Genomic DNA, 17,111 nt, shown 5'->3' on the forward strand with positions numbered 1-17,111 from the left:
GGAGTTTGCTTATAAACATCACGAGTTATCGCGATTTTACGAAAAAAAAGTTTTGAAAAAGTTACTTTTTGCGTTTCTCTTTGTTTCGTCGTCCGTGTCTGTCGCGGGTGACCATGAATGGCCATGATCGATGACGACCAACTTTTTCAAAACTTTTTTTTCGTAAAATCACGATTACTCGTGATGTTTATAAGCAAACCCCTTATGTCTTCATATCAAAATTTTTGAAAATGTCTTCTCTACCACTTTGTTGAACATTGTTACACTCTAAAAACTTACCCTGCAAAGTTAGAAAAAACACGAAATTTTAAAATGAAAAATTTTGTTCTAAATGAAAAAATGACCCTTCTGGGTCAATGTAGATTAGAAAAGTACATTAAATTTCCCATAAAATGACATGTTACAAAAAATTTTACAGTCGAGTAACGAAAAATGGGAGATTTTTTAAAACTTTTTAAGTGTTTTTTTCGATGAAAAATACGTTTTTTCGGAATTCTGAGTACGCCATCAAATCGGGCGTCTAATTTTACATAAAAACCCCTTTGACACCAAATTTCTATCTCATCACCGTTTCAGGCTGCAAATTATTGAAAAATACCTCTTTTTTTCGCATGTTCAAAAATTGAAGGGGTCGTACCGCCCCTCCGTCACGAGATATAAAAAAACGGACCTCGGATTCGTGATCAGGGACAAAAGTAACCCCTTAGGACAAAGTTTCATGCAAATCGATGAGGGGTCGGGGCAACTTTTCCCGATTTCGTGTGAGTTGGTAGAGAATTACCCAGTTGGAAACTGAAAATATAAGCTTGAAAACTATCAAGTGGTGTTCACAGATTGACATCAATTCTATTGAGAGTCTTTCAATATTTATTGATAAGAAAGTTGCTATAGACTCTCCAATGAAATATCAGCTCTGAAAATGTCGTTTAATCATAAAGTACTTGAAAAAGTACATTAAGGGACAATGTTGGGATTATTTTTTTATTAGCGTTGAAATAATATAAATTATATTTATAACAGGTTTAAAAATTATTCCATTTTGGAACGGTTCTTGCAATAGACCGGAGTTTAAAAAAGAACCGCGGTTCATTTTTTGGGAGCCATGGTTCGTACGCTCTTTTTAATGAACCGGCTCTTTGAGCGGCTCGCTCTTTTTTGCCCACCTCTACTAGAAACAAATAAAAAATGGACGGATTTTGAGATTTTTTTTATTGATTAAACAATCGGCAAATTTAGTTGTGTTTCTTTGTACTTATTTTTTTTTCCAAATTTACAACAAAAAAAAAACAAAAAATACATGTAAAAAATCTCTAATTTTTCAGCTAGAATTTCCTTAACTTTCTGAACTTAAAAATACTTTAGAAATTTCTATTTGTTAAACACCTCATTTGAAATCATTTTTAAAGAAAATCCATCTATCCCCTTTCTTCCAGTTCTATCAGCGACGGATGCCAACAAATTCCTCAACACACAAAAACAAACCCCAAAAGATGGCGCCACCGACAAACGCCATCCACGGGCGGTCAATTTGTTCCGGGCCTTACACTTGTGCTCGTTTCTTCTTCCTTCGGCACCAGCACCGGGGCGGAAATTGGAAGAAAAATCAATTATTAGGGGAAGAGGTAGATAGTTAGGTTACACATTATGGAACATCATGCATGCATGCCAAAGAACGCAGACACACACACACATAGGGTGACAACAAGACATGAGTAAAGGGTCCTCTTGTTGCTATTCTTTTTTTTGCGATGGCTTGGCGCAGATCCCCCGGCGGAAACCACCACAGGGAGTTAGCGGTCGGTTCTACGGGGAAACCTTGATGGTTTGACATTTTTTAGGTTTGGACAATCGAGCAAGAACAAGGAGATTTGACAGCTAATCAAACGTCAAGCTATCGGAGTCTTACTGTACTGTGACGGAAAAGAGGAAAAACGGGAGTGCTCTTGTTCCGTCTTTCATTACACACTCGTCGCAATTCTTCTGGTTCTGACTGATGGTCTTTTTACCGGCAGCATAACTTCTTGTTCTTCTTTCCTCTTTTTTTTCTTTTTGCCTGTCAGGTTTTTGACATTATAGAAAGGTGTAATCGGGAGTTTTGTATTGGCTTTCTCTCTCTCTCTGGGTTTTGAAGAAGTGCGATCGGACAGAAAGGAAAACAAGAACTACCCTCGTGCAGCAACACAGCAAAAAATACCATCACACTCGTTGCAATTTCGCTTGTGGTAGTGTGAGAATCGAGCGTGTACACTGGTCGTATTATGGGTACTCAAACAGAACTTTGAAGAGCCGCCATAAAAAAGGGGTTCTCTCGTTTAAGTTGAACATGGATGTATGCGTCAGGACACCAATACCAGCCGGGACAATGGTTTTATTGACCATCAAACTTTACATCGAATTGAAGCAGCAGCAGCAAAAAAAACGCTAGAATCAACATTTTCCTTTCGGTTCTGTTCTGAACAACTAGGTACTCTTCGTTCGGGCTTTCGAAAAGAAGGAAGAAACAGAAGCAACAGGCAATGGCGCGCTTTGTTGAAGGCAGCGAATCGATCTTGGCGAGAGCGCGAGGCAATAATTGGCCCCTTTTGCATATATGAAGTTATTAGCCAATTTACTGAAGGAAGCTGACTATTTTTTGCTGCTGGTGATGTTGTTGCTTTCCAACGTGCTCGAAATGAGCTCGCAATGCCGCGCAAAATTGGATGATTTCAGGGGATAACCGATGTGAAGGTATTCGGAAATTTGTTGAGGAAAAGTTTGGCTTCCTCATGAACGCCAGGCTTCAGCTACTCGGAATCATACACTGAAAAGGCTCTAATATTTTTTTTTTTTTCGATTAACAACTTTTTTGATGTTATATCTCTTGAGGTGTTATTTTTAAGCTTGTGTGGGTGTGCGTTCAAATGTGATATCCACCGGCCGGCAGCGAAATTCAGAATGGCAGAGAAAGTCATTGAGCATTTCCCGGCTTAAACATAAAGCAAATTTTGTATTATGCTGCCCTTGAAGGTACCCTTATCATGTCACTGCCGCTTGGAAGGCACACCGACGGCCGGTTAAAAATTTCGAAAATTGGTCTTTCAAATAACTAAAAAAAAATATTTTAGGATTTATATTTGTCAGTTTTCATACAAATTTGACAGCCATCCAAACAAAAATAAAATATTAATATTCTGAATCTTTAAAACAAAATAGGGACGTGGCGTTACATCGTGCTGCCACCTGGTTTTTTTAAGAGCAAGAGTGGAAAAGTGCTGAGTCATCGTCTAAAAATAGACGGCGTCCTATCTCGCCCAGCAAAATAAAGTCGATAAAGTAGTCGGTTTCGATGAGAAAAAGTGGAAAATGTGGTCTAAAAATAGCGACGCCATCCCCCTAATATAGTCATATTGGCGACTTGGGGAAAAAAATAACTAGTAATAAGAAAGTTAGCCGGGACCGTGGTGTAGGGGTAAGCGTGGTTGCCTCTCACCCAGTCGGCCTGGGTTTGATCCCAGAAGGTCCCGGTGGCAAATTTTGAGACGAGATTTGTCTGACCACGCCTTCCATCGGACGGGAAGTAAATGTTGGCCCCGGACTAACCTAAAAAGGTTAGGTCGTTAGCTCAGTCCAGGTGCAAGAGTCGTCTCCCTGGGTCCTGCCTCGGTGAAGTCGCTGGTAGGCAGTTGGACTAACAATCCAAAGGTCGTCAGTTCGAATCCTGGGGTGGATGACGGCTTAGGTGAAAAAAGATTTTTGCAATTGCCTCAACAATCAAGCCTTCGGACACCTAGTTTCGAGTAGGAATCTCGTAATCGAGAACGCCAAGGCAATGCTGTAGAGCGAATAATTTGATTTGATTTTTGAAGAAGGTTATTTAAAAATTAGCTATGCATTAAAAAATTAGGAAACATATAAAAAAATACAGTCAACTCTTTGTTTGTCGATATTCACTGTCTCCGCAACCTGCCGATGATTTGTACAGTACCTTCAAACTCGATGCCCTCTTTATCTCGATGCCAAAATAAAAAAAATATTTTTCGATACAGTTTTGAAACTTTCAGGGTGACCACTCAAATGTCATTTTTGAGTTCTAAAATTTGAAATAAAAGTGGAGCATATTTGTCCCCCACTGTCAGTTTAAAATATAGACAAATCTGGATCTTTTGCAACCGGAAGCATCCAAATTGGTCAATTCTACCAAAAAATATGAGATTTTTAATAAAAATAAATAGGGGTCAAATGACTACCCGAGCGTGTGAGTGTTAAGCATTAAACAATATTTCTAAATTAATTTCAAAATAAAACTCATTGACAAATACATGGAGAATAGAAACATAAAAAATACTATCAAAAAATATTTTAACCCTTATGTGACCCAAAAAATTAAAAATTTTCAAAGTAGCCTATAATTTTCGTATGATATTCTCAAGATCATTTTCCCATCATTAACTAAAAACATTTTTTTTCTCAATTCAGGCCTAAAAGGATTAAAAACACATTATTTTGATGGAATAATACATGAAAATCAGGGTTTATTTTTTTAATTGCCAGCAAAAACATCCATCACTATAGAAGAGATGGAAAAAATTATAAAATGATTATTTTTAAATGTTATTCTTAAATTTTCCATTTTTTAAATCAAATAACTTGAATCGCGATAGCAGTTTTAAATCCTAAAAAACATTTAAAAAGAAATATCTGGGGATTCGCGTAAAATCTTGTTTAGTCTACTTTTCGCTTATTTTTGTAGATTTTGATATTCAATTTGAATCAAAATCAAACCATCCACTTTCACAAACCCCGGGTCTTTTCTGGTCTCTATTGCAAGTTTCTGCTCGAACCTAGGAGTTCAAAGGCTTGAATGGGGAGAGCACCCGAATTTATTTTTGCTCCACGGAACCTTCCACTCCAGGATTCGAACTGACGACCTTTGGATTGCGAGTCCATCCGCCGCCAGCGATTCCACCGGAGCAGGCTTGGTTTGGTGAGTTGTTTGTACTTATAGCGTGGAGACGACTCCTACCCATCCGATGGAAGGTTGAAGCAGATGGGAATCGAACCCACGATCTTCCGCTTACTAAGCGGACAGCTTAACTATCCGGCCAAGCCTGCTGCCATGAATATTTGAATATCAATGTTGATAAATGAAGTTGTCAGTATTTTCATATTTTAATTTTTTTTAATGCAAAAGCCAGATTATTATTATGCATGCTTCACCTTTTATTTTATGCAAAACATTTGAAAAGCCAAATCCTATAAGCATATTTGTAAATGTCTAAATGACAAATGATGAACTTTACTTCAAGTGGTAAAAAAACCCTTTTTGAAGAAAAAAACGTTTGAATTTCACTCCAATTCAGTTTTCCAATAAATGAAAACCCTGCTTTATCTTCTTTTTTAATCACTCATACTTGTACTCAACTCAGCTAAAAATAAATAGTAGATTTGAATATTGTTAAAAAATGTTTATTTTTTTAGGAGTTATATTTTCCAATAAGTCATCAATTTTTACCAAAAAAAAAAACAAATTACCAACTTTTTCCTGATTTTGTTTTTGCGGATTTTTTTCGACTTCCGGACTTCCCTACTTGAGTGGCCACCCTGTCAGATTTGAAGTTTGACACGGCAAATAACATTCAATCAGGGAAACAAACGTTTCAATGAAAAATTCAATTTAAAAGATGGAACTCAACTCAGATTTTTCAGCGTTCGTCGTTTGTAACAAGAAAAAAAGAAAAAAAATCGAGCCGAACATTTAATTCGAGCACAAAACCGAATACCGCCGGTCGAGAAAATCGCTGGCAAAAAGTGGACAACTTGTTTCAAACCCTATTTTAAAAAGAAGCTTGGCTGATTGGTATTTTAACTGATGATACGATGAAACGCATAATTATGCTCAACTCTGCTTTAATACTTCTTAATTTATGTTGATTTTCGCAAATTCAAAAAAAAAAAAATAACAAAATTTCGTTAAAAAAGCTTTTTTTTTAATTTTCCAACAGAGAACTGAAAGGGCACCTAAGCACTGACACCGGGTTGTTGTTTTGAATGATGTTGATGGGCCCTTTTGTTTAGTTAGAAATAATGAGAAATTTAGTGAAAATTTTGATAATTGGTGAAGTTTTGTGTTTTTTTTTTGTAGATAAGGTACCGTAAACCGGGGTGACTTAGAATTTCAACTTGTTTTTGGAATATTTTCCAACAGGTAAGGTATTTCTCAAGGGTAGGTTACACAAAGTAAAAAAAAGTGTATTTTTAAACAGTGTTTAGAAAAATAGTTACGTTCAAAATTCTTGGTTTAAATTACGGGGTGACTTTGATAGTCATAGTTTATTTTGTTAAAATCATATTGAGGATGTTCAAATTTATTTGTACGTCAAATGTACCATCACTAGAGTAGCTGATATAGTTTTTAAGAAAAAAAAATCAATGTTTATATTCAGATAACTAAGTTTGTAAGCATATAAATTTTAGGAAAAATTGTTATAAGTCGGAATTTTGCCTGAAATTTATTAAAACTTGTTTTGATTAGAAAATTCTCGATTTATATTACATTTCATACTGAATTCGAAGCACGAAGCACAATCATGACACTTTGAGAATACAAAATGACTTTCATAAACATTTTCCTAACTATAGTTAACTAACTTTTTAAACTTTTCAAATTTTTACGAAAAGTTTTTCTTGAGGTACTTTGATACACTTATCTACCACAGTCAGTACAATTCCATAGCATTCCGTACGTATTTTAATTGTACTCTTCATTTTGCGGAAAAATCGCAAACTTATCAAAGTCACGCCGTTTTACAGGATGTGAAACATAAAAATTCTTCAAAAGTGCACTGAACAGCAGACGCGGGATGGTATTAAACATTGTATTTCTGTAGAAACCCTTGGTTTATTTTTCACCAGACTTTGTTTTGAAGTGAATTAGTGTTAAGAATCTAGGAAACGTTCACTTTATAGCACAAAAAGCTCCTCAACTACGAAAAACTAACGAAAAAGAAAAGGGCACATTTGACCTTTTTTTGTTTGGAGTGAACATTGTTATTGGCCCTTTTGTGTTTTCCATTTTTTTCCTATTATTTGCTATAAATCTGAGTTTTTGGAGGGCATGTAGGGAATGTACTAATGAATGGAATAGTGGAATAATCCCGAATGTTTACGTTTTAGTTGTGTACCCTAATGACATTTTTGGCTCAAAAAAAATATTTTTCAAGGTTTACTGCCACCTGCCCAGTAAAAAAATATGTTTAGACAGTTTTCATTCGAATATTGAAAACACAGCGCGTATTTTTTTATAAAAACTTTTTTTGTGAAAACTGAACATAACACTACTAGAGTGTTAGTGCGATGAACTTTCATGATTTTTTTTTTCAATTGAAATACCTCCAAAAATATTTAAAAAAACGCACATTTATAAGGTCAGACATTTGTGTTTAACACACCTAGTGATGATTTAAAAAGCAGTAAAATAAAGTCTTTTTTCTAAATTTAATACTTAAACTATTACATTACAAATTGTATTTAAAGTATTTGTCTCTCGGCCTTGTTCAAATTCCAGGCCAAATCGTCACAATTTGAAGACAACAAGTATTATACAACGTACTTTATACATCAAAACATTTTTTCTACAGTTAAAAAATGCAAAATAACAATGAACTCATTAACTAATGTAAATTTTCTAAAGAAAAAAAAACCCTCAAGCAGCTGTTCCCTCCAAAACACAAGATTCTTCCGTCAACAAATCCCACAGTGCGCGCGCCAGACCTGCCCGTGTATTCGTTCAGGAAATCATTCCGGGCGCCGCGCACACACACACACACACACACCCTAGTTCGATGTAAACAAGCATCTCGTCTGAACACCACAAACACTTTTTTTTTGCCTCTCTCAGTGTCGAACCTCCGCTGGCTGTGAGTGGTACTTTTTTCCCGTTTACAGTTTCTGCTGTGGGAACTCACAATCTACCGACGCACACACACACATGCATGCGAGAACCGACTACGAGAGGCAGCAGATGCAATACGGAACACAACCGGACAACAACACCAACTTCAGTGCTTGGCTTGTATGTATCGTCAAGAGAGACGACCGCCGTAAGAGTGCTTCTTGCCTTCTGGGTTTTGTCCTATCTCAACTATAGCTACAAGTCCAGCAGCAGCAGCAGTTCCAGTTGTTGACCCTTCTTCTTCTTGCTTGTCTTCTTGCTGTACGCAGCGTGTGTGAGTGTGTGTTGGCATAACTTTTACGTCTTCTTGAGTTGGCCCGGGAATTGACCGCAAAACTCTCAGCTATAAAAATCGCAGATCTTCGTAAACTTGGCCTAGAACTCGTCGCGGACCTCGCACGTCCTCGTGTTCTCACTGCCGTCCACACCTGTCCTTCGCTACGACAACCCCCGACGCGACACCCAAACGATGGAATCGCTGACAAGATCTTCGTTTGGGTGTACACACAAGTCTACGGTTAGAATTGCTACCAGAAAACTCTAAAAACCCAAAAGTATCGCGCTACAAATCAAACCGAAAGCAAAAAGTATAAAGAAAAATGTGTAGATTCATGAGGGGAGTTCTTACCACGGGATACATACCACTTCCAGATGAATTTTGGTAGCTTTGCGGGCACAGCACTGGCAGTGTTACAACGAGTGAACGCTGTTGATCCCACGGTTCTTAGCCGGGTGCGAGGAGTGTGTTGGAACGTTGCCGCCGCGTTTGCTGGTGGGAAGTGGTCGGTGTCGTTGTCTAGAAGCGGCGTTGTCTATGGGACATGGAAGAGAAACCGGAGAGAGAGAGAAAAGACAACGTTAGTGGGATGTGCAAGAAGCAATAGTTGAGCAGAGTTGCGAAATAGTATTAAGTGCATATTATTCTACGAATATTACATTTTAAAACCTGAAACGGCTCTTGTGTAGATAGAGAGGGTGATGAGCGGGAATTCATTGGAATTTCATGACTTTGGCAAGCCATCATTCAATATGTTATTCTTGAAAAAAATAACTTCTACCCTGATTAGGATGACACAAAATCAACCAAGACAATGTAAGTCGGACTGTTTGTTCACATTTCGTCTTTGGCTCATTTTCATTGTTTTTCTAGAGTTTGACGTATTCAGGCCAATGCAAATTTAAGGTTTTCTATCCCCACTAACTGAAAGACAATCACAGAAAAAGGATCCATTGCTAACATTAGCAGAAAGAGCTTTTCTGATTTGATTTTGCTAATCTAGCCATTTCTTTTGCTAAAACAGTAGCAGCTTGTTTAGTTATGTTGGTTTGCCTTTGTAATTTACAGCCACACAATATATCACACAGTAGCACACATAGAGCAAATCCAGCCCAAATCAGGAATAGAAGGTACTTTTTTACTCGACCCTCTCCGATAACAACGAAACTTTGTAGACATGTTACATCGTCCAACAAAATTTCTGCGCAGGCTCAACTGGAGTCCCAAGAAACACGTGCACTTCGAATTTTTCAAATATATTTAGACAGGGCCGAAAGATTTGTCTCGAAAGTTTGTATGGAGAATTAGTGCTTAGTGTATTGTAAAGTAGTCTACTATACTCACTGAAGCTATGCGGGTATGTTCCGGGGTCAAAAACCGTCGACCTCCGGCTTGTTCCGGCGGTAGACCCACAGATCATAACTCCAGGGAGTCCTTGGATGACCCAGGACATCCAAACACATCTGGAAAGTAGTCTACCATACTCACTGAAGCTATGCGGGTATGTTCCGGGGTCAAAAACCGTCGACCTCTGGCTTGTTACGGTGGTAGACCCACAGATCTTAACTCCAGGGAGATCTTAGATGACCCAGGACATCCAAACACATCAGCAAAGTAGTCTACCATACTCACTGAAGCTTTGCGGGTATGTCCCGGGGTCAAAAACCGTCGACCTCTGGCGTGTTACGGTAGTAGACCCAAAGGTCATAACTCCAGAGAGTCCTTGGATGACCCAGGACATCCAAACACATCAACGATACTCACTGAAGCTATGCGGGTATGTTCCGGGGTCAAAAACCGTCGACCTCTGGCGTGTTACGGTAGTAGACCCAAAGGTCATAACTCCAGGGAGTCCTTGGATGACCCAGATCATCCCAATAAGCTGTTACAACAATGTACTGTAGTCTACCGCACTCACTGAAGTAGTCGGGGTAGGATCCGTTGTCAAAATGTTGATGTTTCGACTTGTTTCTTTGGTAAGCCAGTTGCACAAAATTCCTGGAAGTTTCGGATGGACTAGAATATCCCAGCCCAGGTGCTCCAAAACCATGCTCAAATGTTTTAATAACATAACTAAACAATATACAATTGATACATTTTGAAAATACTCCGACAAATTACGAAATCCCAAAGATTCTTGTTTTAAGTCAGATTCTCAATTTAAGTCATGATTGTGGTTTGGTTTGGCGGAATTCCGTAGTAACAGTTCAATAGGGCGAATCTGCGTTTGTAAACAAGCAGTCTATCCCTTATGCTCAAGTGACAGATCACGTTAAGTAAGAGGGGGATATACTGCTTGTTTACAAACGCAGATTCGCCCTATTGAACTGTTAGTACGGAATTAAAAGGAACAACTCGTCTCTTTGTATTCACAGTAAGCCATGATCATTCTCATTTTAAGTCATGACTTAAAAAATGTTGCGTAAATCAAGAATCGTTTGAAAAAGGTGACTTTTTTTTTTTTTCCAGTGTTAAGCTTTATTAACTAAATTTTGGATCACAAAATAAATAAAGATATAATGCACGCCTTCCACTATTCACTTTTTCTTCTGCAACTTTGCTTGTTCTTCAGTGACTCGCGCAGACCGTGGAACCTTCAACTTCTCTGGAGATGAATCCGAACTTTTCTCTTCTGGTTTCTTAGTATTTTTAAACATGGACCGAAGACGTTTTTTGGAAATCGACCTTCCCTGATCTGTTAAATCCAGAGAGTCATCGATTTCTTTGGGGACCGGTGCATCAGGAATTTCGGGACTTGAGCTGAAGGGCAGCTCCTCTAATGAACCTCCCTCCTCGATTGTGAACTCTTCGACAACCTTCGCACAACCGAGGTCTTTCTCAAGCGCTGGGACTAAGGCTGAGGCGGGTTTGACGGTTGTCTGATGTTGTTGGATGGCTGGGAATTGATTTTTGTCCGAGATTTGTATCGCTTCTGCGTATGTACTAGGTCGTCCGCCTGCTGATTTCCGTTTTGGGCAATGAACCTTGATATGCTCGGTACTGCCACATGAGTAGCACTTGTTCGTTACTCCGTCGTAAACCACCTTCAGCTGGAAGTGCTGTACGTGGAGCTGGCATGGAATCTCTTTCGAGATCTCCATGTGCACCCCACGCACACCGTTCAGGATTGGGTATCCCGTGTCTGGACCGTACCGCTCCCGCACTGTCTGATGAATCTTCCCGTATTTTTCCAACACGCTGACCACGTGCTTATTCTCCACCTCGACTGGCAGTCCGAATAACCGAACATACCGGAAGTTCCCTCGGCCCGTTGAAAATGAGACTTGAACCGTTTCACCACTGTCATACAGAAACGCCTCGCTGGATGGACATTCCAGCAATGCAGCCGTCAAGAGCTCCTCTGTTTTGAATTTCACATAGACACAGTGCTCGCGGGGTGCCCGGAACATGGCCACTAAAGATTCTGCGTGCCATCCACGCTTCTGGAAGAAGCCGAAGATTTCGCTGTCCGTTGGCATCTTGGAAGTTACTGTGAACTGCAATTTGATGCAGTTTGTGTGTACACTGGATGAGTCCATTGTGTGTGATCACTCAAGGCCACACAAAACAAAGCACTGCTGAACAATTGGAATCTGGATCTTTTGGCCAAGAGCAGATAAAAAACACGTCAACCACCGAAGACTTGAGAAGGCGAACTGACTTAAAAAGAGAATATGGTGAACTTGAAATTGTTCACAAGATACCGTATTTTTCGAACGTACTCAAATTTTCATAATTTGCAATATGGGTATCAAACGAAGCGAAACTTTGCATGCTTCTTATTTAACTTTATTAGAGTTTCTTTGAAAATACTAAAATTAAAAAATTTGAAAAAAATTATACAAATTACATACCGTATTTTTTTCGAAAATACCCAAATTTCAAAATATGCAATATGGGTATCAAACGAAGCAATGTTTGGTTTGCTTTTTGCCTTCCTCACCTTACTGAGGAAAGGCTATAAAATCACTCGAAAAATGAACTTCTTAATTCGACCTCGTAGACCTACCTTCACGTATACCTATCGACTCAGAATCAAATTCTGAGCAAATGTCTGTGCGGTGCGTGTGTATGTCTGTAAGTCCGTGCACCGAAAAAATGCACTCGATTATCTCCGGACTGGCTGAACCGATTTGGGCCGTTCTGAACTCATTCGATCCGTCTTAGGGTCCCACAAGACCTATATTAACTATTATGAAGTTTTGTTAAGTATTTCAAAAGTTATGCTAAAAAACGATTCTGGCTAAAGTTTGAAAGATTGTAAAAAGGGTGGTTTTTGTAAGAAAACCCGTCTGATCATACATTTTTAGAAAGGTATTTGAAAGACCTTTCTAATGAGCCCAAAACATTGAAGATCTGATAACCCTAACAAAAGTTATGAGCACATAAGTGTCATTTGTACACATTTTAGAGGCCGGATCTCAAATATTTTGATGAAAAAGTTGTTCGGATCTATCCGGAGATCTGGCTCCCGAGATTTTGTTGATTTGAAACTCCCGACAAAAATGAACAGATATATTTTTTTACTGCCAAGGGCTTAAAAAACTTTAAAGTAATATAACTATGGGACCATCCATAAACCACGTGGACAGTTTAGGGGGGGGGGGGGTATGGCGATTGTCCACGCTCCATACAAAAAAGATTTTTTTTGTATGGACAATTGTCCACGAAGGGGGGGGGGGTACGAGATTCCCAAAAAAGTGTCCACGTGGTTTATGGATGGTCCCTATTGAAAGTGAACAATTTTCATGAAACAGCCCCGTAGGTGTTGTTCTAATATTACGTCCAATGATTTTTGGGACCGGGACTGCACTATGGGGTATTTCCATATAAGCGAGCGGCCAAAAATATTTTTTTGCTTTTTTAGGACTTTTTTGTGTTGTTTGTACTTAGTATAATGAAAACAAATGAATTTTGATATTTTTCAAAAAAAAAGTTTAATTTTCGATTTTTTCATATATTTGAGGCCACATGCATTAAAGTGGTGAATTTTAATATTCGTGCTCTGTCTATTTGATGCACGGAATGGCGGTGCTATGTTAAAGTTTCTGATTTACGTTCAATCTCCCTCCCCTTTTTCTTGAGTTAAAATCCACCTCTCTTTGAAGACCCCCCCCCCCTCCCCCTCCAATTAAAATTTGATTTTTGCGGTGTTTTAGAATTTTAGACGGTTTATTTTATGGAACATTGTATGGATTCTCGTCCACGTTTTTGGTTGATCCACTTGCAAAATTCACGTTTTCCACGATAAATTCTTCTAAATCAAAATCACTATGTAACCGATTGTCGTTAGATTACTTAAAATATGAACTTCTTCTATGGGCTTTTGTATACCTCGTTTTGAAGCTACAGAACAGCATTCGTAGTTTTTTCTCTGTGGTTTTTCCCTGAGTTGATCATGTGATGGTTCTGCAATGTTGTAATTCTTACAAATATACTCGAAAGCAGTTCTCACGTTTTCAGAATAGTGCTTCGTTATATCGTACAGGGACACTACGGTATTATTATCCATACTTTCAAAAGAACACAACAACGAACTGATACGAATATTCGACGAATCGTTTCTGTAAAATACTTAGAAGGGACCATCCATAAACCACGTGGACACTTTAGGGGGGGGGGGGGTATGGCGATTGTCCACGCTCCATACAAAAAAGATTTTTTTTGTATGGACAATTGTCCACGAAGGGGGGGGGGGGGTTCGAGATTCCCAAAAAAGTGTCCACGTGGTTTATGGATGGTCCCGAATAGGAATTTCTAATTTTATTAAACGTACCTAAGTACCAACAAAGTCATGAATATCAAATCAATTTCAAAATATACATAGCAGGTACGTCATTTCTGCCTCCGCAGGTAAATAATGTGATTTTAACCAAGCGTATACGCGAAATCATTAATTTTCTTGCATGAATCAAAATGTTCAAAATGGCATAACTCAAAAGTGCACATAAGTGCACTTTGAATTTGGAGACAAGTTAGGACATGGTTCAAATTTTAAGCTGCAAAATTTTCAGATCGCACAAATGAACACAAAAAAAGTACTCCATTAACAAAGTTGAAAAAAAACTAAATTTTGAAAAAAAATCCATCTTTTTTTATTTTTATTATTTTTTTTGCCTGTAAAAGTGTGTTTTGTAAAATATTATTGAAAAGTTGAATCAATTACCTTTCTGAATATATATAATGATGCAGGAAAAAATACATAAACAGCTACACAGTACAACTATGAAAAATAATCATTTTTTTGTCAAAAAACATGTTTTTTCTTACCATTTTCGCCTTTGAAGGTCTGCAATTCAGTGAATTTCGAACCTACAACTTTCAAACTCCGGATTTTTCTTAGTTAGAATGTTTATTTTCGAAAAAAAATACCAAAAAAATAATTAGAGTATGTCGGTTTTTCGATTTATGGCCGCCTGAAACCCCATAGTGGACTGTGGTGTAGGGGTAAGCGTGATTTCCTCTCACCCAGGCCTGGGTTCGATCCCAGAAGGTCCCGGTGGCAAATTTTGAGACGAGTTTGTCTGATCACGCCTTCCGTCGGACAGGGAAGTAAATGTTGGCCCCGGACTAACCTAAAAAAAAGGTTAGGTCGTAAGCTCAGTCCAGGTGTAGGAGTGTTCGATTCAGCGTGAATTTTAATCGGAAAAATCGCTAAAAAAAATCACACTGCATCGATTTTCGACGCTCTATCGATTCATCTTGACAGAACTCGTCTATCTTCAACCCTCGAATTTTGAGAAAATAAATTCCGTGGAGATCGAGTAATGTTCGTGTGTGGTAAATTTTTTCCAAATTTTGTGTCGCGTCGTTCTCAGCTCCCCTGAATCCGATTTTGATTCTTTTAAATGCAGATGAAAGCTAGTGTGCTGAACCTGGGTGAGTTGCCGCTCAAATTTCGAGATATCCATCTGTTTTCGGATGTGATAAGATTTTCCAACAAATTAGACAGTTTCCAAATGAAAATTTGGTAATTTTTTTCAATTTCTCATGTTTTATTTGCTTCAAAAATTGCATTTTTCGAGCTCTACAACCTCCCAAATTTTCATCCAGATATGGTTCTGGAGTTAGAGCCGTTTGATTAACCTACCATAAGAAAAAAAAACATCCCTAAAAAAAGGTAACCTGGTGATCTTCGCCAACATTTTTCGTTTCTAATTTTATCCGAAATTTCTTTCTACATTCATAGTACAGACCAAATCGCTAAAAAAATCACACTGCATCGATTTTCGACGCTCCGTCGCCAAGACGCCAAGTTGTCAAATTGAGCTTCGAATACTGGCGCATATATTTTGTGGCTCGAGATATACTCGTTTTTAGCTTGTCTACCGATGTTTCCTACAACATGTAAGATCTCGTAGCTTTTCGATTCCTTTAGCCCTGTCCGTTTTTGCAAAACTGCCCAATTTTTATGCAAAATTTTTGTGACATAGGACATTCATCCGGGTACAAACATTTGTTTCCCGTGTGCTCCTAAAATCGCCTTCAAGTAGGCTTCATTTTGCCATGATTTCGTAAGTTTATTTAAGAGGCAGTATTTGTAGATTCTGCTCGGTTTGTTCTAGAGGTCGTATCGAGGTGCTCCGATTTGGATGAAACTTTCAGCGTTTGTTTGTCTATGTATGAGATGAACTCATGCCAAATATGAGCCCTCTACGACAAAGGGAAGTGGGGTAAAACGGGCATTGAAGTTTGAGGTCCAAAAAACATGAAAAATCTTGAAATTGCTCGCATTTCCGTAAAACTTCATCAATTCCAACTCTCTTAGATGCATTCGAAAGGTCTTTTGAAGCCCTTCAAAATGTGCTATAGACATCAAGGATTGGTTTGACTTTTTCTCATAGCTTTTGCAAATTACTGTTAAAAATGGATTTTTTTAAAGCCTTAATAACTTTTGGCAACAGTCTCCAACACCCATACTCCCATAGGTCAAAAGTTAGGGAATTTCATGGACTATAAGCCTACGGTATTAACTTTTTGGCCAATCGCAGTTTTTCTCATAGTTTTACGATTTTTCTACAACAAACATTTTACAACGTTAGTTTTTGCCCTGTAGGCCAAGAAGACGGCACTTCTTGCTCTCAATTTTGTCATATTCGGAATCCTCGGACAATTTCACGTAAGTTAGATGTATTGGAGTTGTAATTTAGATTTAAAAAATAATTAAATAAAACATTTTTGAAAAAAGAAATAGATCTTATCTACCCTATGATCAACACGACAAATGCTGTATCAAGTAGGCGAAAACTTGTTTTACCCCTAATCCGACAAAATGCTAAATAATATTTTAATTAATTCTAAATGGCATTTTTACCAATCAAATTCAAAATTCCAACGCCTCAATCTATTGTAAAATTGTCTGAGGATTCCGAATATGTCAAAATTGAGACCAAAAAGTGCCGCTATGGAGGCCTACAGGGCAAAAACTAACGTTATAAAATGTTTGTTCTAGAAAAATCGTAAAACTATGAGAAAAACTGCGATTGGCCAAAAAGTTAATACCGTAAGCTTATAGTCCATGAAATTCCCTAACTTTTGACCTATGGGAGTATGGGTGTTGGAGGCTGTTGCCAAAAGTTATTAAGGTTTTAAAAAAATCCATTTTTCACAGTAATTTGCAAAAGCTATGAAAAAAAGTCAAACCAATCCTGGATGTCTATAACACATTTTGAAGGGCTTCAAAAGACCATTCGAATGCATCTAAGAGAATTGGAATTGATGAAGTTTTACGGAAATGCGAGCAATTTTAAGATTTTTCATGTTTTTGGACCTCAAACTTTAATGCCCGTTTTAACCCACTTCCCTTTGTCGTAGAGGGCTCATATTTGGCATGAGTTCATTTCATGTATAGACAAACAAACCCTGAAAGTTTCATCCAAATCGGAGCACCTCGATACGACCTGT

The 17,111-nt window shown here is 38.1% G+C and overlaps 1 protein-coding gene across 2 annotated transcripts in view; it reads right to left on the reverse strand.

The window, feature by feature from the left end:
• Positions 1-17,111, reverse strand: part of LOC6050340 (maternal protein pumilio) — a 236,149-nt gene that overhangs the window by 207,462 nt on the left and 11,576 nt on the right. The window contains exon 3 of one of the 2 annotated variants that reach the window (XM_038262706.1): positions 8,573-8,742. Coding sequence is in view for 1 of the 2 variants with exons in the window: in XM_038262705.1 (XP_038118633.1) it covers positions 8,559-8,570 (12 nt within the window). In the remaining variant the exon portion in view is untranslated. Of the gene's footprint in view, positions 1-8,558; positions 8,743-17,111 lie in introns of both variants that reach the window. The other variant, XM_038262705.1, reaches the window with a different exon arrangement.

This window comes from Culex quinquefasciatus, chromosome 3, assembly GCF_015732765.1.
Source record: "Culex quinquefasciatus strain JHB chromosome 3, VPISU_Cqui_1.0_pri_paternal, whole genome shotgun sequence".
In the NCBI taxonomy this organism is placed as follows: domain Eukaryota; kingdom Metazoa; phylum Arthropoda; class Insecta; order Diptera; family Culicidae; genus Culex; species Culex quinquefasciatus.